Source organism: Mangifera indica, chromosome 3 (genome assembly GCF_011075055.1).
Source record: "Mangifera indica cultivar Alphonso chromosome 3, CATAS_Mindica_2.1, whole genome shotgun sequence".
Lineage (NCBI taxonomy): Eukaryota > Viridiplantae > Streptophyta > Magnoliopsida > Sapindales > Anacardiaceae > Mangifera > Mangifera indica.
This window is the reverse complement of record NC_058139.1, coordinates 21,558,076-21,584,825: the sequence shown is the minus strand read 5'-3', so window position 1 is coordinate 21,584,825 and position 26,750 is coordinate 21,558,076. Positions and strand designations below refer to the sequence as shown.

The 26,750-nt window shown below is 37.3% G+C and overlaps 6 protein-coding genes across 10 annotated transcripts; 4 read left to right on the top strand and 2 right to left on the bottom strand.

Annotated features, from left to right (window-relative positions):
• Window positions 1-900: 900 nt before the first annotated feature.
• LOC123210026 (protein CDC73 homolog) lies at window positions 901-10,423 on the top strand. 5 transcript variants are annotated; one of them, XR_006501191.1, is made up of 5 exons: window positions 901-2,143; window positions 2,943-3,025; window positions 3,170-3,265; window positions 10,118-10,196; window positions 10,326-10,423. XR_006501191.1 is itself a non-coding variant. In XM_044628184.1 (4 exons), the coding sequence occupies exons 1-3, from the start codon at window positions 1,081-1,083 to the stop codon at window positions 3,260-3,262; spliced, it is 1,239 nt and encodes a 412-aa protein (XP_044484119.1). In that variant the 5' UTR covers window positions 901-1,080; the 3' UTR covers window positions 3,263-3,287; window positions 9,450-10,042. The 5 variants fall into 5 exon arrangements, 3 of the variants coding, with proteins under 3 accessions (XP_044484119.1, XP_044484118.1, XP_044484117.1); XR_006501190.1 differs by having other exon boundaries at window positions 3,170-3,287; XM_044628184.1 differs by lacking the exons at window positions 10,118-10,196; window positions 10,326-10,423 and adding an exon at window positions 9,450-10,042 and having other exon boundaries at window positions 3,170-3,287.
• On the bottom strand, window positions 10,295-11,611 carry LOC123210028 (non-specific lipid transfer protein GPI-anchored 5-like). The gene is made up of 3 exons (XM_044628185.1): window positions 10,998-11,611; window positions 10,836-10,892; window positions 10,295-10,616 (listed from the first exon to the last, which is right to left on the bottom strand). Exons 1-3 carry the CDS (start codon window positions 11,314-11,316, stop codon window positions 10,486-10,488), a joined length of 507 nt encoding a protein of 168 aa, XP_044484120.1. The 5' UTR covers window positions 11,317-11,611; the 3' UTR covers window positions 10,295-10,485.
• Window positions 11,612-15,822: 4,211 nt separating this feature from the next.
• On the bottom strand, window positions 15,823-16,447 carry LOC123211633 (non-specific lipid transfer protein GPI-anchored 5-like). The gene is made up of 2 exons (XM_044630424.1): window positions 16,126-16,447; window positions 15,823-16,043 (listed from the first exon to the last, which is right to left on the bottom strand). The coding sequence occupies exons 1-2, from the start codon at window positions 16,445-16,447 to the stop codon at window positions 15,823-15,825; spliced, it is 543 nt and encodes a 180-aa protein (XP_044486359.1).
• Window positions 16,448-19,196: 2,749 nt separating this feature from the next.
• Window positions 19,197-20,746, top strand: LOC123212252 (non-specific lipid transfer protein GPI-anchored 20-like). Its single transcript, XM_044631340.1, has 4 exons — window positions 19,197-19,655; window positions 19,732-19,758; window positions 20,320-20,361; window positions 20,439-20,746. Exons 1-4 carry the CDS (start codon window positions 19,307-19,309, stop codon window positions 20,657-20,659), a joined length of 639 nt encoding a protein of 212 aa, XP_044487275.1. The 5' UTR covers window positions 19,197-19,306; the 3' UTR covers window positions 20,660-20,746.
• Window positions 20,747-21,914: 1,168 nt separating this feature from the next.
• LOC123210108 lies at window positions 21,915-22,627 on the top strand. Its single transcript, XM_044628311.1, has 2 exons — window positions 21,915-22,246; window positions 22,335-22,627. Exons 1-2 carry the CDS (start codon window positions 21,934-21,936, stop codon window positions 22,625-22,627), a joined length of 606 nt encoding a protein of 201 aa, XP_044484246.1. The 5' UTR covers window positions 21,915-21,933.
• A 1,979-nt stretch (window positions 22,628-24,606) lies between these two features.
• LOC123212157 (vegetative cell wall protein gp1) lies at window positions 24,607-26,314 on the top strand. The gene is made up of 3 exons (XM_044631215.1): window positions 24,607-24,975; window positions 25,081-25,770; window positions 25,982-26,314. Exons 1-3 carry the CDS (start codon window positions 24,648-24,650, stop codon window positions 26,140-26,142), a joined length of 1,179 nt encoding a protein of 392 aa, XP_044487150.1. The 5' UTR covers window positions 24,607-24,647; the 3' UTR covers window positions 26,143-26,314.
• The last annotated feature ends 436 nt before the right edge of the window (window positions 26,315-26,750 follow it).

Below are 26,750 nucleotides of genomic sequence, written 5' to 3'. Positions count from 1 at the left end.
CTTTGGGTTGGTACTATAGTTAGCAATCTCTGAGTATCGGTATCTTACTACATAATAAAAAATGACTTTAACCATCTCATCAATTAAAAAATATCTTTTAATTCTATCCCCCTCGATAATGCAACCATCAATTGAAAATATTGACTCAGATTCAATCATAGAGATTGATACCAAACTTTGAGAAGATCAAACTTTGTTTTTCTTTTTTAATTAAATGGATTGAATTTTTAAAATTATTTATTAAAGGAATCAATTTTTTAGATTTTCCAATGAAAAAAAATTAAACTTTCACTTTTTTGAATGTATAAAACTAATGACATTGCTTCTAAAATAAAAATAAATAAATAATCCTAATTATATTTGTTTGGTACTTTCAAATATAATAGTACGAGAATGTCAGTTTGAATTAGAAATGACAAATGGGTACGATAAGCCCATGGCCCAACACATGCACGACATTTGGGCTTAGCCCGCTTAGGTATGACAAAGAACCCCAAGCCATGTTGGGTTATTTTTTTAATTAAGGAAATTTGTTAATTTTGTCGGATGGGTTGATCCATCCATTAATCGGGCTAAAATAATTAGCAAAATTAATTTTATATAATTAAAAAAAAAGGAAATTTATTTGCTGAGCCAACTTGCATAAAGTTAAGGGCTCATTGGACACAACCCAAAGGCCTTGGGCTATGTTCCAAATCTCAAAATTTTACTGAGTTGACCTGACATAAAAGCCCATTAATAAATGGGCCTTGGTATCACTGGATGGGCTGGGCCATGATTGGCCCGACAGGGTCTACTACCTCTAGTTTTGAACTTGCATGGTTTTATTTTTTTAAGAGTTGACCGTTAGGGGTTAAAGGGTAATTTAATATTATTTTATTATTAATTTATGCTTGGTCCGGCCGCTCCGGCCCCCGCCCCCATCTCTCCCCGATGAGAAGTAAAATTTTACTCAAAATAAGATTTAAAAAAAAAAAAAATCCGAGCATCATCAGTATAATCTGCAGAGCTTGTGGATCTGGCATCACCTTCATAGCCATAAAAAGATTATTAAGAGAAAATACAACAACCCGTCTCTGAATGGATCCTTTATCGGCTCTACGTGACTTCACAGTGCGGGGCGAGCTCGACAAGGTCACCCAGACGGAAAATGAAATCCACTTCGGCTCCGACTACACCTTTGCCTCCTGGATCGAGACCCCTTTTCGTTCCAAGCAAGGTAATCTCTACACTCTCCAAACCCTCGTTTTCTTCATAAAAAACTACAGTCTTAAGCACACCGAGTACATCCAGACCGCCCGTGCCCACTGCATCCCTCCCGTTACTTTCCCCGATCGCAAACCCCTCTTCGAATACCTCACCGGTAAAATTGACTCCTCTGACCAGATCGAATTTCATCTCCCCCAAAACCCTAACTCCCTCGATGGGAACCACGGCGAAACGTTTACTGACGGCGATGATATTCCGAGGGGTAATAATTACAATTACAACAGTTTTACCATGTTTGATGACGGAAGAGGTTTTGAAAATCTTGAGAACATTGATTGCTTGGCTTTGATCAGAGCGGCGGAGAAACCGTTGAAGGACCGTGAGCAGTTGTTGGAGTGTAAGAACAGTGATTTTTATAGTGTTCTTGTGTCTTCGACGAGGCGGGAGGAGGAGAGACACAAAATTGAGTTGCAACAGAGGAAGGATGGGTTAGTTGCAAAGAACAGGCTAATGGGAGTTGACGAGAGAGGGTTAGGTTATGGGGCTGATGAGGGTTTTGAAACAACACCGAAGCCGAAGATGTTGCAACTGAAAGGTGGGAAGATTGGTGAAGGGGTGCCAATCATTCTGGTGCCGAGTGCTTTTCAAACTTTGATAACTATTTACAATGTGAAGGAGTTTTTGGAAGATGGAGTGTTTATTCCTACTGACGTGAAGGTGAAGAACATGAATGGGGTGAGGCCGGAGTGTGTGACAGTGCAGAAGAAGTTTAGTAGGGATAGAGATCAGGTGGTAAAGGCCTATGAAGTTAGAGACAAGCCATCAACATTGAAGGCTGAGGACTGGGACAGGGTTGTGGCTGTTTTTGTGTTGGGGAAGGAGTGGCAGTTCAAAGATTGGCCCTTCAAGGACCATGTGGAGATTTTTAACAAAAGTAAGTGGACGTTTGAGATAATTTTGGTTGTTGTATAATTGAATTTGCCTAATTTTTAACCAAATTGAATACATCAGGGTTTAAAGTAGAACTGGTAGGTTGATTAGAACCATGTGTGTTGGTGCTCCTGTTGTTTTTCAATTTGGAAGTTCATGTGCATATAGATGCTCGGCTGTTATCGGATTTTGGAATTCATGTGCATATTTGATGCTTAGGCAGTTAAGAAATTCACCCTAAATTGGACTTTAAGTAGGGCTGGATTTGAACCGAGCCAACTTGCCATGGTGTTTGTCTTGATTTGAGGTGAATTAGAGCTGGAGATTCAGCGCGGCAGCTTGGTTCAAGTTTAACTTGAATCTCCTTCAAGTGATATTATTTATTTTGTCAACGACATTATTTATCTCTACAGTAATACTATTTATCCTACTAGTGACCCTTTGAAGACTTCTCTTGCTTGAGCTTGACTAAGTTTGAGCTCAAACAAACAATTATGAATTTGAGCCGACCTTGAGTCAACCCATGTTAGGACTTGGCTTTGCGCGAATTCAATCCTAAGTTTTATATTGATGTTAAATTTGAGTTTGTGTATGTGGTTTCAGGAATGATTGATGGTTTTTGTTTAGTTGAATATGTTAATTTTGCATTTGGCAAAGCCGCTGGGGTTATTGTTGCTTCTTTTGGGTTCTGGGACGATCATGGACTGAAGTTATCGTGTTTAGAAATGTGAAGTGTGACATTCTATATCTGTTATATAGTGTTTGGAACCTTATCTGTGTAAGTTTGTATAATATAAATGCAGTTATTGGCTTTTTCCTGCGGTTTGAAGATGACAGCGTGGAGTCTGCAAAGATTGTGAAGCAATGGAATGTAAAAATTATTTCTGTGAGTAGATTTTTCCCGTTAAGCTGCTTATTTTTGTTGTTGTAGTGTGACAAAGTTTTGCATTCTTGGGTGGAACTGAGTTCTTATGTCTTGTCAAGTTAAATTCTTTGCCACCATTGGTTAAGATTAGCCTCAAATGTGCAGATTAGCAAGAACAAGCGTCACCAAGACACAGCTGCAGCTTTGGAGGTCTGGGACAGACTAGAAGAATTTGTTCGGGCACGGTCACATTCCTAAAAGGTGCAGAGTTTTAGAGAATTTTGTATGTATGCTTTTATAAAGTTTCTCAATTGTGACCAACATTTTGAATGTAACTGTGAATTTTGGTAGAATCTTTCAGAACTTTAATTCTTTAGTTTCTTTTAGGTTGTGTTGTGTTAGGGAAAGAGTTTATGTTAGGAAAAAAAGGAAGAAGAGAGACGCAGAAGAAGTGACATGTGGCAGAATCCCAGAGGAGAGACAAGTAGCAGACAAACAAGGATTACCAAATTGCACACAACCACAATCGGGGACCGCTGTGACTGTCAAGGCTGCAATGACAGCTGGGGAAAAGGCAGAAGTGGTTAGAATGCAGGATAAAAGAGAGGAAGCAAGGGAAGAGAGGGGGGAGGAAAAATCAGAAGGAGAAAAGGAAGAGGAGAGCCTAGCCTCTCGAATGCTGGTGGAGGAGGCTTGAGCTGGAGTTCCTTCAGTTCAGTGCTTAATTTCTTTAGTAATTGGTTTCTTGATTTCCTATCTTTATTATTAGAACTGATTGTAAGCAAAACAGAGCACTTGTGATCTCTGCGGCTGTTATTTTATTTTAATATCAAAGATACATTCTGAAACAACAACTGGTCTACTGTTTACTACCATATTTCATACAACATTTACTGTTGCATTGCTCTCGTATCTACTATAGTCTGATTGCAGTGGCATCCAAATACCCTTGTCGAAGCCAAACCGAGTTGTTTACCAGATAACTGATAGTAGGTACCTAACATTTGGTATCAGAGCATGACTAGAATGGAAAGCCGGGTGGAAGGAATCGAGACTGAGTTAACTGGAATGAAAGAAAAAATGGAGGAGATGAACAATAGGATGGGAGGCATGGAGGCTAACGTAGAATCCCTTCATGGCTACCTCCATGAATTGAGGGATACCATTATTGGGAAGGAGAATGGAGACAAAGGTAAAGCACCAACGGAGCAGGAAGCATCCCCTTCCTTCTCACCACCTCCCAAAGAGGTGAGTGCTTCTCCACCCCTACGAAACGAAGACGGGCTACGAGGAGAGGAGAGGAGACCTCTTCAAGGGAAAGACAAGGAGGAGACCTAACTCATGAATGTCGGGACAACCCATACCGACGACTTGACCTTCCTGTTTTTAGTGGCGACAAAGCCTTGGAATGGATTTTTCGATGTGAGCGATATTTTGACGTTAACCACCTAACCGAGCAGGAATGCCTCATGACGGCAGGAGTATGTATGGAAGGTACAGCAGATGGGTGGTTGAAGTGGAGAGAAAGACAGAGGGAATTTACCAGTTGGGAAGAGTTTAAGAATGTAGTGTTGAAACAGTTTAGAGCAAGACATGAAAGAACCCCGCGAGAGGAGCTGCTAGCACTCCGACAAACAGATTCTGTTCAAGAGTATCGCTGCAAATTTGAGTTACTGTCGTTAGCGGTGGATGATATGTCTGAGGAAACCCTCACTGATATGTTTATGAACGGACTAACGGAGGAGGTCCGAGCGGAACGAAGTTGTTTCATCCACGAGACTTGGAAGAGGCGATGCAACGTGCGCTGGAGGTAAAAGAGAAGAATGAAATCATAGATGGAAGAACCGGCCCCCGACCCGCGAAAGCCCAACCGAAATTTTCAAGCAGCCCAACCCGATTCACCAACCCTATCATCCTACCCAATTCGACAGCCCAAAACCCAACCCGAGCCCAAAGTCAAACAGCCTCCAGCCTGAGCCCAAAGTCAGACAGCCTCCAGCCCAAACGCCACTTTCCAACCAAACTCCTATAGTAACCCTAACCCAAACCCTCAACTTGTACCCGGTCCAACTCGGAGCCAAGGGGACGCCCGCTCCTTTCTCTAAAACCGTAATTTTTTTCACCCAAACGTATCAACTTTTAGGTCACCAATTAATTCAAATGGACCAACAGCCATCAACCGACGAGATGGGGGCTCACGAAGATTGTCGGACGAGGAGTACCGAACGAAGGTGGAAAAGGGATTGTGCTTTCGTTGCGATGAGAAGTTTGTGCCTGGACATAGATGCCGTTACCGACAGCTTCGGATACTAATCGCTAGTGAAGAGGAAGTCGAGGAAGGGAACGAGGGGGATGAAGAAACTGAGACGGTGGAGGAGAGAGAGATGGAGGCTATACTAAATACGAGCTCAGTGGTGGGAATCAACACTCCAAAAACCATGAAAGTGCTAGGGACAGTGAACGGCAGAGAAGTGGTGGTGCTCTTGGATAGTGGCGCCACCCATAACTTTATTTCGTAAAGGGTTAGTTAGTGAGCTTAACATTCCATTGCGACTTCTAAAATTTGCTATGGTATTGGGAGATAACAGGAGGGTGAGCGGATTGGGGAGATGCGATGGCGTGGAAGTGTGTATACAGGGAATTGCCATTATTCAAAATTTTCTTCCATTTCAATTAGGAGGGGTTGATCTTATATTAGGGGTTGATTGGCTCAGCAGATTGGGTGAAGTAAAAATAAACTGGAAGAATCAAACTATGAAGTTTGTATGGGAAGGAAAGAAAGTGGAAATAAAAGGGGACTTCTTTCTGACTTGTCTGGAAACTACTTTTAAAACGGTGATGAAGTCTGTTTGCAAGGGAGGAGAAGCTTATTGGATAGAACTAGGGACGATAGAAGAGGAGGCTGCTACAAAGGCTAATCACTCTGCCCCTGGAGTAAGAGAATTGCTAGAAGAATTCAAGTCTTTGTTTTCTGAACCCCATGGCCTTCCACCACGGCGTTCCAGAGACCATGCCATACGTTTAGTAAGTGGGGCTCAGCCACCAAATGTTCGGCCGTATCGTTACCCCTATTATCAAAAGGATGAAATTGAGAAGATTGTCTGTGAAATGCTTACGGCAGGTATAATCAGACCTAGTGTCAGCCCGTTCTCGAGTCTAGTGATCTTAGTCAAGAAAAAAGATGGTGGGTGATGTTTTTGTGTTGACTATAGAGCACTGAACAAAGTTACGGTCCTTGACAAATTTCCTATCCCGACTATCGATGAGCTATTGGATGAACTAATTGGAGCCGAGATCTTCAGCAAGTTGGACTTAAAGGCTGGTTACCACCAAGTATGGGTCCGTGAAGAGGATATAGAGAAGACGACATTCCGCACACACGAAGGGTACTACGAATTCCTCGTCATGCCTTTCGGCCTCTCAAACGCTCCAGCCACTTTTTAAAGTGTAATGAACGAAATTTTCAGGCCATATTTACGGAAGTTTGTTTTGGTATTTTTTGATGACATACTCATATACAGTAAAAGTCTCCAGGATCATCTTGAGCATCTGGGAAAGGTGCTGGAACGTCTGCAGGCCCACAACTTTGTGATCAATAAAAAGAAGTGCTCTTTCGGGTGTGGGAGAATTGAATATTTAGGACACATTGTATCCAAGGAAGGAGTGGAAGCCGACCCCAAGAAGATTGAAGACATGCAGAGTTAGCCTCTTTCGAAGTATTTGAGGGAGCTGAGAGGATTCCTAGGACTGACTGGATATTACAGAAGATTTGTTAAGGGTTACGGAAAGATTGCAACCCCCTTTACGAATCTCCTGAAAAAGAATGCCTTCAGGTGGGACACAGAAGCGCAAGAAGTTTTCAGAAAACTAAAAAATGCCATGATTTCTATACCTGTGTTGGCTATGCCGAATTTCTCCAAAGAATTTGTGGTAGAAACCGATGCGTCTGGAAGTGGTTTAGGGGCTGTGCTCATGCAAGAAGGGAAACCCATAGCATTCTTGAGCAAGGCTTTGTCATTACGAAATCAAGGGAAGTCAATTTATGAAAGAGAGCTTATGGCTATTGTATTGGCTTTGCAAAGGTGGAGACATTACCTCTTAGGGAGGCATTTCAAAGTAAGGACTGACCAAAAAAGCTTGCGGTTCCTCACAGAATAGCGTGTGATTGGCCATGAGCAGCAGAAATGGGTGATTAAAATGTTGGGATTTGACTTCGAAATTATATACAAGCCTGGATGTTAAAACAAAGCTGTTGATGCTCTCTCCAGAAAACCACAGTTCGGTGAAGAAATCAGAGCAATTTCAGTGGCACTAGTGGCAGAAACCAAAAACATTCAGTAGGAGGTATTACAGGATGAAAACTCAAGTGGTTGGTCAAGAAATTCTGAGTCGGCAGCATGAGCATCAAGGTTACTCACTTAGAAATAGGAATCTTTTATACAGAGGATGCATCGTCCTACCGAGAGGATCCGAATTCATCCCACAATTCATCCAAGAATTCCACTCTTCCCCATATGGAGGGCATTCTGGATTTTTCAGAACTTACATGAGGGTGAAATCAATTTTATTTTGGGAAGGAATGAAAAAGGATATCAAGAAGTTTGTAGAGGAATGTGGTGTGTGTCAAAAAGTGAAGTATGAAGCAGCTTCTCCGGCAGGATTACTCCAACCACTGCTAATTCCAACAAGTATATGGGAGGATCTTTCAATGGACTTCATTACAGGACTACCGAAAATTCAAGGTGTAGACACGATACTGGTGGTGATCGATCGCCTCACGAAATACGACCATTTTCTTACTATTCGGCACCCTTATACAGCCAAGGAAGTAGCTAAAATCTTCGTGAAGGAAATAGTGCATCTTCATGGCTTCCCAAAGACCATTGTGATTGACAAGGATCGCGTCTTCATGAGCCATTTCTGGTCAGAGATGTTTAAAGCTGCAGGAACCACCTTGAAGTTTAGTTCGGCATACCATTCTCAAACGGACGGACAAACTGAAGTTGTCAATCGAAGCCTTGAAGATTATCTCCGCTGCTTATGCCTAGGACAAACGAAGAGATGGATAAAATGGTTAGCATGGGCTGAGTATTGGTACAATACATCTTTCCACAACGCGGCGGGGATGACCCCTTTTAAGGCAGTATATGGTAGGGAACCACCACCGCTCCTTAAGCTAGTAGAAGAGCATTCGAAGGTGGAGGAAGTGAACAATCTGATACAGGAAAGAAATTTGGTGCTGGATCAATTGAAGGAAAATTTGAGTAAGGCGCAATCCAGAATGAAAAAGCAAGCAGATAAGTATTGTAGGGATATAGAATTCAACATAGGGGATTATGTGTTCCTTAGGTTCCAGTCGTACCGTTTTCGTTCCTTGGCGGCACGATCAAATGAGAAACTGAGTCCCTGATATTATGGACTTTACGAAGTAATAGAAAGAATCGGAAAGGTGGCATATAAGTTGAAGCTGCCTGAAACTGCTCGAATCCACCCTGTTTTCCATATTTCGCAGCTTAAAAGGCATTTGGGATTTGAAACATTCTGCCAGAATTTACTAGACTGCCTAAATGAAGAAGGTGAATTGGAAACACAACCTGAAGGAATAATGACTCACAGATACAATCGGCAAGGAGAATTGGACCTGTTAATTAAGTGGAGGAAGCTGCCTGCTTATGAAAATTCTTGGGAACTTTACACAAAACTCAAGCCACTTTTTCCAACATTGCACCTTGAGGGCAAGGTGCCACTTGATGGGGAGGGTAATGTTAGGGAAAGAGTTTATGTTAGGAAAAAGAGGAAGAAGAGAGACGCAGAAGAAATGGCACGTGGCAAAATCCCAGAGGAGAGACAAGCAGCAAACAAACAAGGATTACCAAATTGCACACAACCACAATTGGGGACCACTATGACTGTCAAGGTTGCAATGGCAGTTGGGGAAAAGGCAGAAGCAGTTAGAATGCAGGATAAAAGAGAGGAAGCAAGGGAAGAGAGGGGGGAGGAAAAATCAGAAGGAGAAAAGGAAGAGGAGAGCCCAGCCTCTCGAATGTTGGTGGAGGAGGCCTGAGCTGGAGTTCCTTCAGTTCAGTGCTTAATTTCTTTAGTAATTGGTTTCTTGATTTCCTATCTTTATTATTAGAACTGATTGTAAGCAAAACAGAGCACTTGTGATCTCTGCGGCTGTTATTTTATTTTAATATCAAAGATACATTCTGAAACAACAACTGGTCTGCTGTTTACTACCATATTTCATACAACATTTACTGTTATATTGCTCTCGTATCTACTATAGTCTGATTGCAGTGGCATCCAAATACCCTCGTCGAAGCCAGACCGAGTTGTTTACCAGATAACTGACAGTAGGTACCTAACATGTTGTAAATCATTAACAATGAACGTGGATTATTATCATAGTAATACTTGTTATCTACTTACCTTTTTTTGCCAGTTTGATTCTTGAGATGGTGATAAAGATTTTTGGGGCCATGTGTCTATGGTAAGAAATACCACATGAGATCCGGGTTGGAACGTATGTTAGATCAGTGCTCCATGTAACAGTGTATACCAGCACTTCTATTCTACTGAATTCAATAAAACAATAATTGTCCGAAGCTGTAGCCAACTTGTTTTAATCTCCCTTGCTGGAGCTGCTTCCCTGTAGTACTTGGGTTGCTGATTGTAGACAAGAAGTGAATTTTCTCGCAAACCAAACATGGTCTAATAGTTATACAGTCATTTCTGCGAATTGTTTATGGGAAGCAGGCATTTCTTTGTTGACTCAATTCTGCAAATACACTGAGTATTTTTGTGTACACCAAGATGCTGTAATCTGTCATACAGTAAACCTATGTATTAAGGAGTTACAAACTGTTAACTTTTTTGTTTAATTATTGCTTTAAATCATCATGTCAAATAGTATTGTCAGAAGTTCAATTTTTCGTATCCAAATTCAGTTTTTAACTTGGTTATCTTTGGAACATATCAATTCCCCTTGCACACATATGACTGTGCATCAAGAAATTTCAATTTTTAAGTTGTTCTTGTGCTCACCAATATGTATCCTCTGTTAATTACATTTCTATGATAGCTATTAACATGCAATGGATGTGCTAACAGCTTTGACCCTGCACGATGCACGGTTGTTCTGAAGTATGAGAAGGATACCAAGGGCAGTGTTCCTGGAATACTGTATTAGGTAATAGATCCTTGGAGGGACTTCTGTTTATATTGATGTCGTTTTGCTCACTGGTTCTTGCTTGACCTTGAAGTGTTATATATTAACAAATGCTTATCTGTTGAAACCAAATAATGTTTTTATTGATAGGTGAAGAGAGGTAGAATCTTTTCAGTAATACAAAGCCACACCAACCCAGAAGGGTGCTGCAAAATGATTATGACATAAAACCTCAGCCTAGAGGAAACTCAAAAAAAGAATACAACAATATGGTAATCACTAAAGTATGCTGACTGTTGAGGTAATGAAATCAGTATGTTGTGAAGATTGAACTATATGATGCTGCAAAGAGCACAAAGACTAGCAGACAGAATGGCGACTTGATGGAACTGCCATTTGATGAGGATCCTTCTGTTGATGGTACAGTTTTAGATCCAGTTCCTGTACATGAATAAATATCATTATGTTTGTTAAACCAAAACTACAGCCAAATGTAGGATTTTAATCAAACTAAACATCTAGTGCTTGATTCGCATATTAATAAAACTATGTGCTCTTTGCATATTATCATCTAGGTACTAATTGGGTACTCAAAACTAAGTGTACATAGTATTGCTCTTTTCAAATGACACGTAAAATGATACATAAGTGAGGCAGTACCTGGAACTGTGCTTGGAGATTCTGGTGATCCTGCTGGAGCATTGGCTGGAGAAGCAGCTGAAACAGGCAAGGGGGTTGTTGTTAGTGAAAGAACATGATGATCTTTGATTAAAGAAGTTTTAAGCATCTTATTTTCATTGAAAATTTTAATTGCTTTCTTACCATTGCAGCTGCTGATAGGTGGAGTCTGCACATTGCAATTACTGGGTAAAGCCAGAGCCTGACTCTGGTTGACATTAATGCCCAGAGATGAGCCACCACCATTAAGAACCTCACACAAGCACTGTGGTGATGATCGGACGACACTAGCCAGCTGTGTGCAACATTGAGCAGAAGGGGTTGAAGAGTTCCCCGTTATGTAATTGAGACACGGCGACAAGCTGATCAATACACTTGTGCAGCTTGACTGAGCTCTGGCCCCTGCCCAGAAAATGGTAACTAGAATCAAAATCAGACCCATCACCGAACTTCTGTGTGCCATAATGCTATTTCTTCTAAAACCCCAGAATTAGATTGATTCAGTGTAGAGAGAAGAGAAGGGTGAGGTTTATATAGGTAGTTTTACAAGAAGAAGAGACAAATGCAAGTTGGAAATGTGCAGGTGAACAACTTCTCCTACTCTTTAAAAAAAACATATCTTTGGTCAATATAAAACATTGAAGCTTGAGGAATGATTACACATGGAGACTTGGCAACTAGTTGTGTGGCAAAATCAGAAGTGGGTTGCGTGGGTGTTTAGGTGGCCGACTTCTGCTTATTGAATATTGACTGGTCTTTGTTGAATTATGGCGAGAACTAAGGAGACAGCATAACGTTTCTCTCATTCCAGCTTTTTGTGGAAAATGTCTTTGGATCCTTTATCTTTGAGAATGCTAATAAATTATAATCAGAAAGCAGAAACTCCCATGAAAATTCAAGGCGACTGTATTGAAGGGCCACAGAAACTCCCATGAAAGATCCGCCTGCTTCTGATCCCTCACAAAAATATTTATATTTGGGATATGATTCGGGTTGGCTCGGTTTGATTTAGCTTAGTTCGAATTCATTTGATTCGAATTTGAATTTAATCCGAGCCAAAACATTGACTTGTTTTTGAAACCAAACTGAATTCGAGCTAAGGGGTGTTCGTTTCGGTTTAGCTTAAATTAGTAGTTCAAATTTGTGACTTGAATCAGTTTGAATTCATCATTTAAATTGGTTGTTTAAATTCGTAGTTTGGTTCGGTTTGAATTTGTTACTTGAAGGAGTAATTTTGAATAGTATTTTGATAAAATGACGTTATTTTGTCATTAAATCACGAATCCGAGTCATAAATTCGAACCATGAATTTTAGCCAACCCAAGTTTTGAATTTGACTCATCAATTCGAGTTATAAAATTGAACCGAACTTGAATCGAATCATGTTGAATCATTTTTTATTTAAGTTTGGATTTTATTTTGGCTTGATAAATTCGAATTAAATTCTAATCAAACTTAAAATAAGGGGTGTTTGGACTTAGCCTTGATCTTATCCATTCCTAATTATTTATTAGGAAACCTGGCAAAATGGTTAACTTGTTATCAATGGGTATCGAAAAAACAAATACAGGTTATTAGTTTTGGACTCATTCCCATTTTACCGCAATTTAAACAAATTATCACTGAACTTAGTACCTTCTTGTGATGAATCTCTTCTAAACTCATAAATTCTTATTCTTGATTTTGAATGGAGAGTGTTACATCACATATATATATATATATATATATATATATATATATATATATATATATATATATATATATATATATATATATATATAAGATAAAGCTAAAAACTAAGCACAAGTCTATCGTTTCTATCATGAGTTCAAACTAAATATTTCTCAATGAGTTCGAACTTAAACTTTACTTGAATACAATCAAATGGGATAGAATTTGATTCCAACTTTAATGGTAATAATCTATCTTATTTACCTTGTCTCTGCCCTCTTTGTCATCACTCTTATCTTTTGTTTTAGCTGTCTTTAACTGATCAATCTTGAGCACTTTGCTTGTTTAGCAATCCCATCAATTATAAATTCATCCTCAATAATTCATGTTTGTCTAAGGCTTTATCCTTTGTAATGACTGTTTTACACCCAATGTTTATATTAATGATACTTTTTCACCCTTTAAATTTAAAATATAGTTTATTCATCTGTCATCCAATTTCGTTGATGAAATCCATAAGGTTTTATGATGGATGAAATCCGTAAGGTTTTATGATAGATTCAATAAAAAGACAAAAGTCCCCTTCGGTATTTTACCAATTTAGTATATCTTTACTAAAGATGAATAACAATTGAGCAATGGCCTCTCCTTGCCTGCGTCTGTGGCTTTTGGAGAAGCCATGCCCTGCCGCTCTCTTTCTGCTGCTGCATGTCTCCTATTGTCCCGCTGCTCTCTTTCTGCTGCTGCTCTCCTCGTTTCCCTGCCTAGTTTTTCTGCAGATTTTCTTGGGTGCCATGTCTTCTTCCAGTCGCCCAGGTCCAGTTTTGCTTCTCTGTCAGGCTGCTTGCTTCCAGTATGCATTTTCTAGAGGTCAACTTTCCTGCTGCTGGTCTCTGCTGCTTGCTGGCAGCCATTCTTCATGGTTGTCTTCTGCTGGTCTCTCGGTGGCCGCTTGTGGTTCTGTCCTTTTTGCTGGATTTTTTGATTGGTTGTTAATTCTTGTGTTTTTGTGGGGTGTGGTCTGGCTTGCTGTCTTGTTTCTTGCGGGTTTTTTGTTTGGCTGTTTTTTTGGTGTTCGGTCAAGTTTGTTCAAGCTTGTCTGGTTGTAGTTTTCTCTCGGCCTTCCTCAGATTTGGTCCAGGTTTGGATGTTCTTGGTCCACTTTCAACTGTTCCCTGTTTTTTTTTTTTTAATATACACATTAACTTATAAGAAAAGACACTTGAATAATATTACATGTATATAATTCATATAAATAGATAATATATTATTATGAAATTAAATATTATTTTATTTTAAATTTAAAATCATCTAATTATATAATAATACATAATCTATATACATACATAAATTATGTATTAAAAATAAATACACACAATTTTATTAATAACAATTCATCGCAGGAAACCTTCATTAATTTGTCACCCCTAGTTAATAATAAGTTCGCCAGGCTAGAATCACATCACCACATCACCAGCCCTACACCACCATGTCAACACCGTCGCCAATTGCCCCACCAAACTACCATTGTTCGCTTCTCAGCTTCCTCGTGTTTTTTGGCAGCACGTAACTTTCCTTCTGTTGTTTCTCTTCCAGATCTATCATTATCGACTATCCTCTGTTAATTTCTTCTCCACCCTCAGCAACTTCTCCCTCTTCAATTTCGTCGTCACCTCGCCTCTCCTCCTCTTTGATTCCTTCATCGATTTCTTCTCACTTTGTGAATTTTCTAATGGTCAAGAAATTAAAAAAAAAAGATGAAGAAAAAAACGAAAAAAAAAAAAGTAATTAGCGTTTGTTTGTCTTATTAAAAACGTAAATAATATTAGTTCTATTACATATTATTTAAAGTGACAAAAATAACGTTTGATTTCAATTCATGGGTGTAAAAATGGATATCTCAAACTTGAAAGGTAGCAATTGTTAATTCATTGAAGTTGGGGGGAAAAAGTTACAAGGCCTTCTAGATCTAATTGAAAAAACAACATTTTATAAATTTAGAACGCATATGCGAATCTTTGTTTGTCAAGGAATTTGACTAGAAATGTTCATAAATTCCATTCGTGAATAAGACTACAGGTGAATTGTTTTCGGATCCAAATTAGGACTTGACCCGGTCAAGGGCTAATCTAAATCAACGACAGTCCAATAGGAATATAAGTATCACTGAATAATATAACACAAGTTCAAATATAATTAAATAAATTTATAATTTATTGGTACGGTGGATTTTCTTTCTAATATCAAACATAAATAAAAATTAGAATAATACATAACCAAATTTCTATAATGTGAATTGACAATCTCAAACATTTCAACAATATTATATGAATATATTTTTTTGTATATATTTGGGTATATAAATGATGTTATCGTTTGATTGAATATTATTTTATATTTAATTCAAAATAATCTAATCACATGATGACATATCATCTGTATACCTAGACTGTGTATTAAAAGTATGTTTACATAGTTTTATTGCAAACATTTCCTTGAAGCTTTTAAACCTTGACACCAACAATTGGCTGAATTGTCATGTTTTAATCAATTTGTTCCAAAATGAACTTTGATCTATTTTTGCAATATATAGATCTTATAACATGGAAGTAGAACTGGATCTAAATCAAGTTCATTTGACTTGTTTGATTTGAACTAAGTTCAAGTTAAAACTTAAGCTCGAAAACTTGATTTAAATTTAGTTTGAATCCTCTTATGATAATATTGGTATACTATTAAATTCGTCAGTGATACTATTCATCTTATTAATAATTCTTTAATGACATCTTTAATTAGTTCGAATTAACTATTATATATTTAAATCGAACTCTAGCCAGCTCATATTTGGATTATGTTTGGCTTACGGAGAAAGATCAATCTAGACCTGAAACAAGTCAATTTTAATTCAAATTTAGTTTAAATCTTTTGATGACAATATTTTTATACTATTTAATTTGCTAGTGTCACTATTTATTTCATTGATAATCCTCTCTAATGACATCTCTAATTAGTTCGAGTTAGCTATTATAGATTCGAATTGAACTTGAGCAAGCCTTTGTTCACTCGTTCAGGCTTGACTTGGCTTGGCTTAGCTCGAATCCAAACCTACGGGAGGAAGATCAAATTTAACTAAAATAGTGATGATTATTTATTCATATAGACTGAAACAAGTCTTACAACCCATAACACACACCAAAGGGAAGCTTGTAAAATCTCACTCTCATAACACATAACTTATATATATTGTGCAAACCACACAAACTTAAATAGAGAGCTCACTGTGAAGCTCAAAAGGAACTCAGAAACTGCTTGCTGTTAATGCATATGAAGCCATAAGCACAGCAAACATGATCGCAACTTGATGGGCTGTGTTTATGATCTCAGTATTGGCAATGGCAGCACTCACACTAGTTGATGGAACCATTTTCGAGCCAGTTCCTGCTGTAGTATCACTTGGTGAAGCTGCCGGAGAACCCTCTGGAGAGCCAAAAGGAGACATCACAGGCCCGTCAGCAACAGCTGCCCAAACTTAAAGCATCAAACTCTAAATGAAACAGCCTATTATGAATGATCATTTTGGGATGTTCACATTTACTCTTACCATTACATCGGCTAACAGGTGGAGTTTCCACATTGCAAGCACCAGGGAGGGCTAGAGCGAGCGTCTCATTGATTGAAACACCAAAGTTCGAGCTGCCTCCGTTCAGCACGGTGCAAAGGCACTGGGGGTTCGACTTGACGACGCTGGCAAGCTGTGAGCAGCAGGACGGGGATGGGGTGGAGGAGCTGCCGCTCACATAAGTGAGGCAAGGGGCAAGGGAGATTATCACATTGGTGCAATCCGATTGAGCCCGGCTGGTGGTTGCCCAAAATGAGAACAAGGTCACTAGGACCATCGAGAAACCCATCCCTGTTGAAGCCATGTTATGATGATAACGTTGCAGCTTCTGAGTTGGAGTTTTTGCTTGAACAATTGGTGATATTTATATGGGATGGAGATATTGCCGATTAAGGTTTATTTGGTGAACAATAACAGGCTCTATGAGGTAAGATTTTATAATATATAATAAAGATTCACTGATTCATAGGACATTTATAAAAATAGTAGATTGGTAAGGGTTATAATGTTACGTGTACTCAATTTTGAGTATTCAATTAGATACATTGATGATGTGTCATTATGTGATTGAATATTATTTTATTTTTAATTCAAAATCATTCAATCACATAATAATACATAATCTAGATTGAGTGTTCTCAAGCCAAACATTTCTTTCAAGGTTATGTCGATCACACCAAACAGGATGGGTTTGTTGAATCTTATACCCAAGACCTCTTTCTTCGTCCAAACTGGACGACGCTTCCCCAAACAAACACTACTTAGACTACCCTCGATGGTGAACATATAGTATTATCGCCTATGTGATAATTAAATAAGTCCATTACAAATTTTATTAGACTCAAAATTTTCCTCTTACTTCAAATGTATGCATGCTGATACAAGTTTTTGAGGGTGTTGTGTGAGCTGAACACCTGGGGTTGGAGATTGATCTTACATTTTTGGAAAGGGCAGTCAGTGACCTAACTTCAAAACTAGACTATTTTTTCACTTAAGATTACTTGGTATGATTCTAGAATGGATACATGAATCTTGACACCATTCATTCAATGGCATGCCTCTCCGTAATGGGGTGACCGGATTCAAGTCGGTTTGGCTTGAATCATTGATTGAATCAAATAAGTTCATCTTGAGTTGTAGTTTTAACGTTGTAACTTCATTCAATTATTTCTCTAATGTCAATTTTCACCCAGTTTGTACCACCGTTTATCTTAACAAATTTTGATGATATTATATACTAATTCGAATAAATTGAAATTTGAGTTAGATATTATAGATTCAATTCGAACTTAATTGATTTAAATCTACTCCTACCTCCATTCTAAAACTTCCTAATGGTCAAATGCATACTTTCAATCACACCCGACCAAAGCTTCTCCTCCTTGTAAAATATGATAAATCATAAATGTATGAAAAATCACATATTATTAGCATATAATGTTAGAAAATTTGATTGAGTAGGCAAACATTAATTATTTTTTAATTTTATAAAATCGGATATATTAAGTCCAATGAGATCTTACGATGAGCTTACTTACTTAATAATATAATTTGGGTTGCAACAACAATTTGGGTTTTAGGGTTTAGATGGGAGGGTTCAATCTAAGTCTCTCTCTAAAATTTACAACAATATTAAAAATTAGATAACTTTATCCATCGAAAACAATTATTAAGAAAGATTTTACGAAAGAAAGACCAATAACCAAATTCAAATAATTTTAGAAATTCTACAATTTCATAAAACATGTCGTAATCAGGTATTTCATTAACCTTCAATTTTAATACATATTAATCTTATATATAAACTTTTAGACTAGTATATTTGTTAGCTAGGAGTCTATGTGAGGACTCAAGGTTTAAATTAAATATTTGTACATAGTATTAATATTTATTTAATAATATAATTATATTGTAAAAATCTAAACCAAATAAATAATCATATTCTACATATCTTACCCCATTCTCAATATGTATTTATAAAATTAGACATTTTATAGGAAATTTTTGGTTATTTTTGAGAAATAATTAAGAAGATGTTGGAAAATAAATAATGCTATAGCATATAGAAAAATATAAAAATATATTGAAAATAATAGAGAAATTAGAAAGTGGGAAAATCATAATCTAATTATTTTCAACTTCTATTGCTAATCTGTTTTGTATTATTTCCTCTAGAGGGAAAATTTCACTAATTGGGCCTAGGCCCATTTACTTTGTTAAGTACATTGGAATATGCATACCCAGTTCATTACGAAAACCTTAACTATACCCACTTTGAATCTTGTATCATATCGTGTATTAAAAAATTAATTTTTTAAATTATGTATCACATATCGTATATAATATGAAACACTTTAAAAAAATAATAAAATTATAAAATTTTCCATTCACCATGTCACCTTGAAAAATATCCTAATCATTTTCGAAGGTTTAGGATGTTTCAGATACACCCGTACTAAATCATTAATTCTCTAGAAATTTGTATCAATATACTTACCAATAAGTATTATATGGTATGATATGCGCACCATATGTGCCAGTTTTTTATACATATTAAAATACGTTTTTTCAATTATATCATATCGCATGGGTATGCGTGAAACGATACTAATAACTATCATCATGCTTAATGCTTTACCAAAACAATGTACTTAATTAATTTTACAATAAAACCATATGTACCTACTTTGTATATATAAATGAATACACACTTATATATGTTATTATATGATTGAGTAATTTTGAATTAAAAATAAAATAACAATCAATCACGTAATAATACATATAAGTGTGTATCTAATTATGTACTTAAAGTGAATACACATAATATTACTCTTAATTTTATAAGCAATATTAAGAGTTGGTCATTTGAAAGCCACCAATTTTATTAACAATCTTGCAATGCTAACCTTTTGATATAAAAAAGCCGCCATCGGTAGAATCATCAACCAAAATGGGGCCCTGAAACAATGCCACGTGGCTAACGGTTCAACCTCCATTGTCACAAAAATTAGTTTAGGTAGCTGAGCTTCAAGACCAACTTGAAATCCACCATGTTTATGTTTCCCTCTCGAATCTTAACCTTTTCTTCTATAAATTCCTTCGTTCTTCTCTTCCCCAATCACCAAATCATCTCTTTCGCGTCATTTTACGTCTTTTAATCATGAAGCTCTCCTTGTCTTTGCGGTGCTCGCTTCCACTTCTGGTGGCCACCGTAGCTTTTGTGGGTTCTATCTTGCCTGTTTATGGGCAAGTGACTACGCCCTGCACGGCTTCCATGATTTCAAGCATCAGCCCTTGTATGATGAATTTGATCACAAATAGTTCTGCCAATGGTACTTCGCCGACCGCCGACTGTTGCAATGCACTCAAGTCCCTCACAAGCACTGGCATGGACTGTGCCTGCCTCATTGTCACCGGAAATGTCCCTTTTCAGATACCCATCAACCGAAGCCTCGCCATCTCTCTGCCCCGAGCTTGCAACATGCCTGGCGTCCCTCTTCAATGCAAATGTAAGTAAATTTTCCGATATTTTAGTCCTCTTTTCAGTACAAACAAAATGCTAATGGAAATTTTCTTTGTCTGCAGCCACTGCTGCACCTATTCCTGCTCCAGGTATCTTTACCAATCCATTTTGACACTTTTAGGAAGGGTTGGACTCGAATTGAGTTAGGTCACATTCGAAAGTTGGCTTGGGTTGGTTTAAATTTGTTTAGTTCAAATTTAAACTGACTTCGAATTAAAAGATTCAGCTCATTTTAAATCAAACTAAATTTGATATAAATTTAGTTTGACTCGGTCTAGCTCACAAAATGGGTAAATAACTCAATTCAATTTGAATTAACTCGTAGCTCGGTTTAAATTATGTTAAGTAATTATTAAATGACATTTTTTTCTTAATAAATCACAAACTCAAACTATGAACTTGAGTAACAAATTCGAGTAATGAATTTGAATAACAAATTTGATTCAAATTCAAACCGAATTTGAATTGAATTATTTTTATTCAAATTAGACTCAAACCATCCTTAATGTTGGTTCAATGAATTCGAATCAAATTATTTTTTATTCAGGTCAAAAAGTGTTTACACTCAACTCAGTTCGTATCCACCCTTACATTTAGGATTGTTTTGGCGAATTGAATAGACTTTAACCATTTTGTTTTCTAATTTGCAGGTCCTCCATCATTTGGGGCACCACCAGCTGCAAGTCCGGCAGGTAAACTTCTACCTATGTAGTTTCTGAAGTTTCTATTTTTTTAAAGATCAAATTAAACTATATATTTCTTTCTGCAGCAACTGTTGTTCCTGATCCTACACCCTCTGCTACAGCGCCAGAATCAGACACAACACCAGTATTAACTCCACCATCTACGGCTGTGGATCCAAAAGCCCCCACCCTGACTCCGGGGAGCCGCTCTGTTGTGACTCCATCATCAGTTGCCATGCCCTCTTATAATTTCTCACCATCTCTTCTTCTATTAGCAGTAGCATTGTTGGTAATGAAGTATTACTAGGTCTCTGCCTTTGGATCTCTATTTATGTACTTAAAACTTTGAGAAATGTTCTTTTGGTATGTGATTATTGTTCTGGGCTTGTTCATATTCTATATTGAGTCATTTTTTAGTAAATAAACTTGCGAAGAAGCTTCTTTACTGTTTGTGACAGACCTTGGAATTCTTGAAAAATGGATTCTTAATAGTTCTCCTGGCTATTTGTTATGAGCCTGTTGTAAAAAGTTATTTTAGACTAAAGAATTTTGGCATGTTTACAGAGTTCAATATCAGTAATACACCGAATACAACAACTTGTTTATCGGTAACAGAACAACATTGCATATACAAATTCTTGTGTAGAAAGAAATATCACTATGATTTGGGTTATCCTATATCGGTCGGAAAAAAGAATTAGATGTTAGTGTATAAGTGTGAGAAAAATCTCATTCCTTAAGTTAGCTTTTGAACCTCCCAGTTACAATTTATCTAAAAGTCTACCAAAGTCAATGACGAATCTAAAGATACAATATAAAAGGGTCATCTTCAACTAAGAAAAGGTTATCAAGTCTAAAGAGGTATTAACACACTTATTTTTCATACCCAATGAAGTTAACTCAAAAATTTCAATCCCAAGGGGGTCAATTGATCCCCCCTTGGGTTCACCACAACTAAAGTAATTGATTGGTGTGAAGCTCCAACCAATGGTAAGTAGCTCCTCTGCTGATTGGTACATGAGGAGAACAAAAATGGGCTCATGAAGATTTAACCCATTTCATTCCATATTCATGTCATGGTCATCAAATTAGTCCCTTCTAGTTGGTTAAAAAAATGTTGTTGAATGTACCTTCACAGAGATTCATGACTCCCCACAATCTGCATGATTGACCCCAATTCAGCAACCCTTAAGCATACTTTCAATCTTCCTTTTTTTTAAACATTATTATTTACTCTTTTAGTACAATTTGGACAAATAAGTTTTTCTTTTATGTTTCTGATTACTCTCAAACATTAAAATGTAACACCATCAAAGCATCAACATAACTAACTTCTATTTCTGAAATCTCCAGAAGGAAAGAATAGGTTCTGCAGATTTGGCAGACTTGCAGATTATCATCTCTGGAAAAATGCCTATCAAAATTAAGTACAAAAAAGAAAAAAAAAATTATAAGGGCATTGTAGGAAAGATCTGTGAAAGCTCTAAAACATGCCAAAAACACCTTATTTGCAAAGGCAGATATATATGTACGTGCCATGCTTTCTAAGTAGACTTACATCCTTATATTTGCATTTTCATAATGGATTCCAGGGGCATGGTTTTAATCAAAATTACTTGGATCCTTTTCCTGGAACTCTGTGTTTTGATCCCGAAAATCAACAGCCAAATTCCAGGGTGCTCCATTGAGGGCATCAACCTGCTGCAATGCTTGGATCAAGGTGATAAAACTTCCATTGAAACATGCTGCAAAACACTCACTCAGGCTGTTCAATCTGGGTATAACTGCTTGTGCTCGCTGTTAGCATCATCCAACATTCCTCTCTTAAGCGCTCCAATTCCGTTACCATTTTCGAATTGCTTCATTTCTGTACCTCCTCTGACACTTTGTCGAGGTAACGCTCCAATCTGTGCTTGGTTTTCTTCACTTCTTGAATTTGATTAATGCTAACAGGGTTTTTTTCCTGTAATTTTCACATGAAGTTCTAGCTCCAATGCCAATAGCCATTCCACCATCTAGCCCTGAGCAGGCACAGCCTTTTTCTCCACCGGAAAATGTGATTCTGCCGCTGCCTCCACAGGAGACGGTGCAGCTTCCATTGAACTCGACAACAGTTGTTGACACTTCAAATAATTCAACTGAAAGTTCTGCTCCCAAATGCAATGTGTCCAAGTCCGGGAATGAATGGTCAAGTGGGGAAAATGAAACTAAAATGTTGATGCTTATAAGTCTGTTCCTGTGCTTGGCTGTTCATGTTTGTATCTTATTTTCCTAATCCTCTACTTATCAATGAATCTTGCTATGCATTGTACACTCTTCATGTGAATAAAACATTGTACTTTTTCAAGTATATGAAGAACAGTAAGAAAATGCAGTGCAAGTGAATTGATTTTGCCTTAAATTTCTATGGAAAAATCAGTTAGGATATGAAACAAAATTTAGATATCAAGGCAGTGAGACCTTCTTAATGAATTCCATCATGATTCTGCTTGAAACAGAGCTATTTGTGAAGATTGCTTTTACAGAAAATCAATGGTGTTGTACATTGTCCTTAGAATAATCTAATTTATCAAATCTTTTAAGGATATATATATATATATAGAAGAGAGAGAGAGAGAGAGAGAGAGAATATCCACATTTACCTAGCTTATTTTGCATATATTAATACATTTTTGTGGCCTGTCATAGTATTTGAGTATAGAATTTGATTATGCTTAAAGAATATTTTAAGATCGGTCAAGACTCATTGGAGGTGTAACCCCTCACAACAGGGAGATCAATGGACACAATATGTGACAAGATGATTTGGCTGAAAAATGTTCTGAAAGAGTTGGGCAAGACATAGGATAATAGTACACTTTTAAATGATAGTCAAAGTGTTATTTATCTGACCAAGAATCTAGTTTTTTATCCAAAATCGAAAGCACAATAAGTAGAGATATCATCCCATTTGTGGGTTGATAAATGATGGAACATAGTTATTAAAGAAGATTCCTATACCGAAAAACCAAAGAGACTTGTTGACCAAGATTGTCACCACTGACAACTGGCCTCCATGGTTAGTGATGTAGAGGCATCACAACAGGAGATCATTAAGTTCCTTCTTAAAGATTAGTCTCCAAGTTGGTGACTGTTGGAGTGTGGAATTTGATCAAATGAGACAGGCATCTTGACTGAGTGTCATAGGGGAATACATCCCCACAATAAAGTCAAGAGACCTATAAATATGTAATTATATCTCTCATATCATATAATTATAAAATTAATAAGAACCCTAATGTAGTTGTAGATGTGGGGTATTATTAGCTTAACAACCTAAATTTGTCTTGTTTTGTAGACATGATTTTGATTTCTAAAATTAATAGTGGAAATGTTTTAAGTGACTTAATTTGATTAATTATGGGAAATTTTGACCTTAAAATTAAATGATTATTAGTATTTTGATTATAAAAGTTCATATTATTCTATACTCATTTATTAAAACAAAAACAATCTTAAAAGACTTTAATTCGTCGTACGAAGAAATTTATGTATTATTAAATAATTAAATGATTTAATTATTTTTTATTTATTTATAACTGATAATACTTAACAGTATCAAATATAAAAAATTGTTGACACCCCTCTACCCATTGTATAAAAAAAAAATCAATGAAACTATAAATACTTATAGTGAGTACCATTTTGAGTAGGGCTGACTTAAATTAAGTTGAGTTTGACTCGATTTGAATATATCCAAACTTGCGTTCCCTAAACTTGTTTCAAGGGTGATCGAGTTCAACTAATTTAAGAGGAGTCACGCTTGAATCGAGTTTAGGTATTGTCATTAAATAAAAATAATGAAAATCATATCGTTTTGATTTATATTAATCAAAATGAAATCATTTTAATCGATTTATATTTAAGTTTTTCAGACTCATGAATTGGGTGAACTGAACACCTCTAAAATTTAAGATAAAAAATATTTAACTCTTAAGTTCGAATTCGAATAAATTTGATATTAATAATAATATATCATTATATAATTTAATAATTTTAAATTAAAAATAAAATAATATTTGTCATTATTAATATTTAAATCGGCACTAAATACTTATTGGATTGCTATTAAAAAATTCATTGGATTTACTACTATTAAGACTTGAAAGAATGAAAAGAAAAGGGCAAATACGTAAAACGACTCGTTTCAATAGGCAGTGGCGCCAATTCTTGTTTCTATATAACAACCTTAACCGTCTTCGGCATACCAACCAACTAAAACCTTAGAGATCTCCCTCTCAAGTCCGGGCGAAATCATGACGGCGCTGACAGCTCTCCTCCCCCTTCTCACCTTCACACTTTTCCTTGCCACGTCAGCACAACTGCCAGAGCCTGATGGTTGTTCCGCCGTGCTGGTGGCGTTTTCGCCATGTCTTCCATACGTATCCGCGCCGCCCAATAACAAGGCCGAAACGGTGCCGTCTCACTGCTGTGACGTAGTAAACTCGGCTTTCGATTCTGGCTACGGTGACTGCCTCTGTGAACCTATCCGTCAGCCGCTCTTCTTTGGCTTTCCGATGAATGAAACCAGACTCCGTTCGCTGTCTTCCGTTTGCCAATCTCCGGAGTCGATCTGTTCCTCAGGTATTCATTTCCTTAATCTCGAAATTATTTGAGAATCAGAGACTAGGGTTTGGCCTGCCATTGTTAAATGACTCGTAATTTGTGAGCGCATGATTTGCATCACAGGGACATCAGAAACGGATTTGGGCCGCTTGACTCCTGATTCAGATAGTAAACAGCAATTCCCGTTTCCTTTTGATTCAGGTGAGCCGCCATTTCAGATTCCGAAACCACCTGAATCAAATAACCAACAAGACTTTCCCATTCCGAAACCTTCTGATAATCACCCACCATTGCCAATTCCTCCAACAACGTCTGATAATCACCCACCATTGCCAATTCCTCCAAAATCTTCTGATAATCACCCACAAGTGTCAATTCCAAAACCTTCTGATAATCACACACCACTGCCAATTCCTCCAAAACCTTCTGATAATCACCCACCATTGCCAATTCCAACAAAACCTTCTGATAATCGCCCACAAGTTCCAATTACAAAACCTTCTGATAACCACCCTCCATTGCCCTTTCCAAAACCTTCTGCTTCAGGTAAGCAACCACATTTGCCTTCTGATTCAGGAAAGCAACCAGAATTGCCTTTGCCCCCGCTTCCACTTCCAAAACCTTCTGATTCGGGTAAGCAACCACAATTGCCTTCGCCTCCTCTACCACTACCAAAACCTTCTGATTCGGGTAAGCAGCCTTCGCCTCCTTTCCCACTTCCAAAACCTTCTGATTCGGGGCAGCCACCACATTTGCTATCACCCCCTTCCCATGGTGCGACAACTCCAGAAATCCCAAAACCTTTTGATCCAGGTAAGCAACTACAATGAACTCAGTCTATTCATTCATTTTTTTTTTGTAATTATTATTATCATTTAGAAATATATGCTCTTGCAAGTATCAAACGCATATTTCACTTGAATTACATTGTTGGTGTATAGCAAACTGAGGTGGCAATGACATTTTGTTATCAAGGCATTGCTAGTGGTACCATGGCCGCTTACTGAAGTTCACAATTTTGCAGGTCATGATAATGCCTCAGCTCCAATCACGACTTCACCTACAACTCCAAGTTCATCCTTGATAGTATCCAGAGGTTCTAGAGCATCAACAGAGTTTTACAAGAGCAAGAGCTTGTTTCTACCAGGAATACTGATTTCCCTTCTTGTCTTCACTCATACATAGTGATACAGGTACTACTCATTTAGATGTTCTCACTTTCATGTGTTAAACAACTATGTGATTGCCTGTAACAAGTTCATATAGGAGTTTTTAGGCATAAAAGTGTGGTTTTGATAACGATTTCCATCTTTAAGTTTGAGACAGAACCATAATATAGCACAAACATAATTACATACATTAGTTGTTGATAAGAAATTGCATCAATAACAAATATAAGTGAACTTATTTATTACACGTTAAAGCTTGATCAAACCTTTCGAATGGCTTGTATCTCCAAACTCAGTGATAAAGCTTACAAAATTCAATGCTCAGACACACTCTACTGCCTAATCCAAGAAAATAAATTATGTGTATTGGATATCCAGATGATATGTCATTATGTGATTAGATGATCGTATATGCTGACCAATGTGAACCTTCCCTGAGAAGATGAAAAACAAGTTTCAAAACAAAGCACACTTTTAGCTCACAGATGCTGGGTAAATAAATTACATATCTTGATACCATTACAAAACGCTTTAAGATGTTGGCTCTCTTATTTGTGTTTTTTATCAGTGTTACATGGGTTCCTTTAACAATTTGATTTAACAATAACAAACAAGGACCGCCAG

Bases quoted from the DNA above. Each gene is read 5' to 3' on its own strand.
- LOC123211633 (XM_044630424.1), bottom strand. From the start codon at position 16,447: ATGGCTTCAACAGGGATGGGTTTCTCGATGGTCCTAGTGACCTTGTTC. The intron at 16,044-16,125 runs GTAAGAGTAAAT...AAGTTTGGGCAG, and splicing joins ACCTGTTAGCCGATGTAATG to CTGTTGCTGACGGGCCTGTG.
- LOC123212157 (XM_044631215.1), top strand. From the start codon at position 24,648: ATGACGGCGCTGACAGCTCTCCTCCCCCTTCTCACCTTCACACTTTTC. The intron at 24,976-25,080 runs GTATTCATTTCC...TTTGCATCACAG, and splicing joins GGAGTCGATCTGTTCCTCAG to GGACATCAGAAACGGATTTG. The intron at 25,771-25,981 runs GTAAGCAACTAC...ACAATTTTGCAG, and splicing joins CCCAAAACCTTTTGATCCAG to GTCATGATAATGCCTCAGCT.
- LOC123212252 (XM_044631340.1), top strand. From the start codon at position 19,307: ATGAAGCTCTCCTTGTCTTTGCGGTGCTCGCTTCCACTTCTGGTGGCC. The intron at 19,759-20,319 runs GTATCTTTACCA...TCTAATTTGCAG, and splicing joins TGCACCTATTCCTGCTCCAG to GTCCTCCATCATTTGGGGCA. The intron at 20,362-20,438 runs GTAAACTTCTAC...TTCTTTCTGCAG, and splicing joins ACCAGCTGCAAGTCCGGCAG to CAACTGTTGTTCCTGATCCT.
- LOC123210026 (XM_044628184.1), top strand. From the start codon at position 1,081: ATGGATCCTTTATCGGCTCTACGTGACTTCACAGTGCGGGGCGAGCTC. The intron at 2,144-2,942 runs GTAAGTGGACGT...ATATAAATGCAG, and splicing joins TGTGGAGATTTTTAACAAAA to TTATTGGCTTTTTCCTGCGG. The intron at 3,026-3,169 runs GTGAGTAGATTT...TCAAATGTGCAG, and splicing joins GGAATGTAAAAATTATTTCT to ATTAGCAAGAACAAGCGTCA.
- LOC123210028 (XM_044628185.1), bottom strand. From the start codon at position 11,316: ATGGCACACAGAAGTTCGGTGATGGGTCTGATTTTGATTCTAGTTACC. The intron at 10,893-10,997 runs GTAAGAAAGCAA...TGCCTGTTTCAG, and splicing joins ACCTATCAGCAGCTGCAATG to CTGCTTCTCCAGCCAATGCT. The intron at 10,617-10,835 runs GTACTGCCTCAC...ATTCATGTACAG, and splicing joins ATCTCCAAGCACAGTTCCAG to GAACTGGATCTAAAACTGTA.
- LOC123210108 (XM_044628311.1), top strand. From the start codon at position 21,934: ATGGATTCCAGGGGCATGGTTTTAATCAAAATTACTTGGATCCTTTTC. The intron at 22,247-22,334 runs GTAACGCTCCAA...TTTCACATGAAG, and splicing joins TCCTCTGACACTTTGTCGAG to TTCTAGCTCCAATGCCAATA.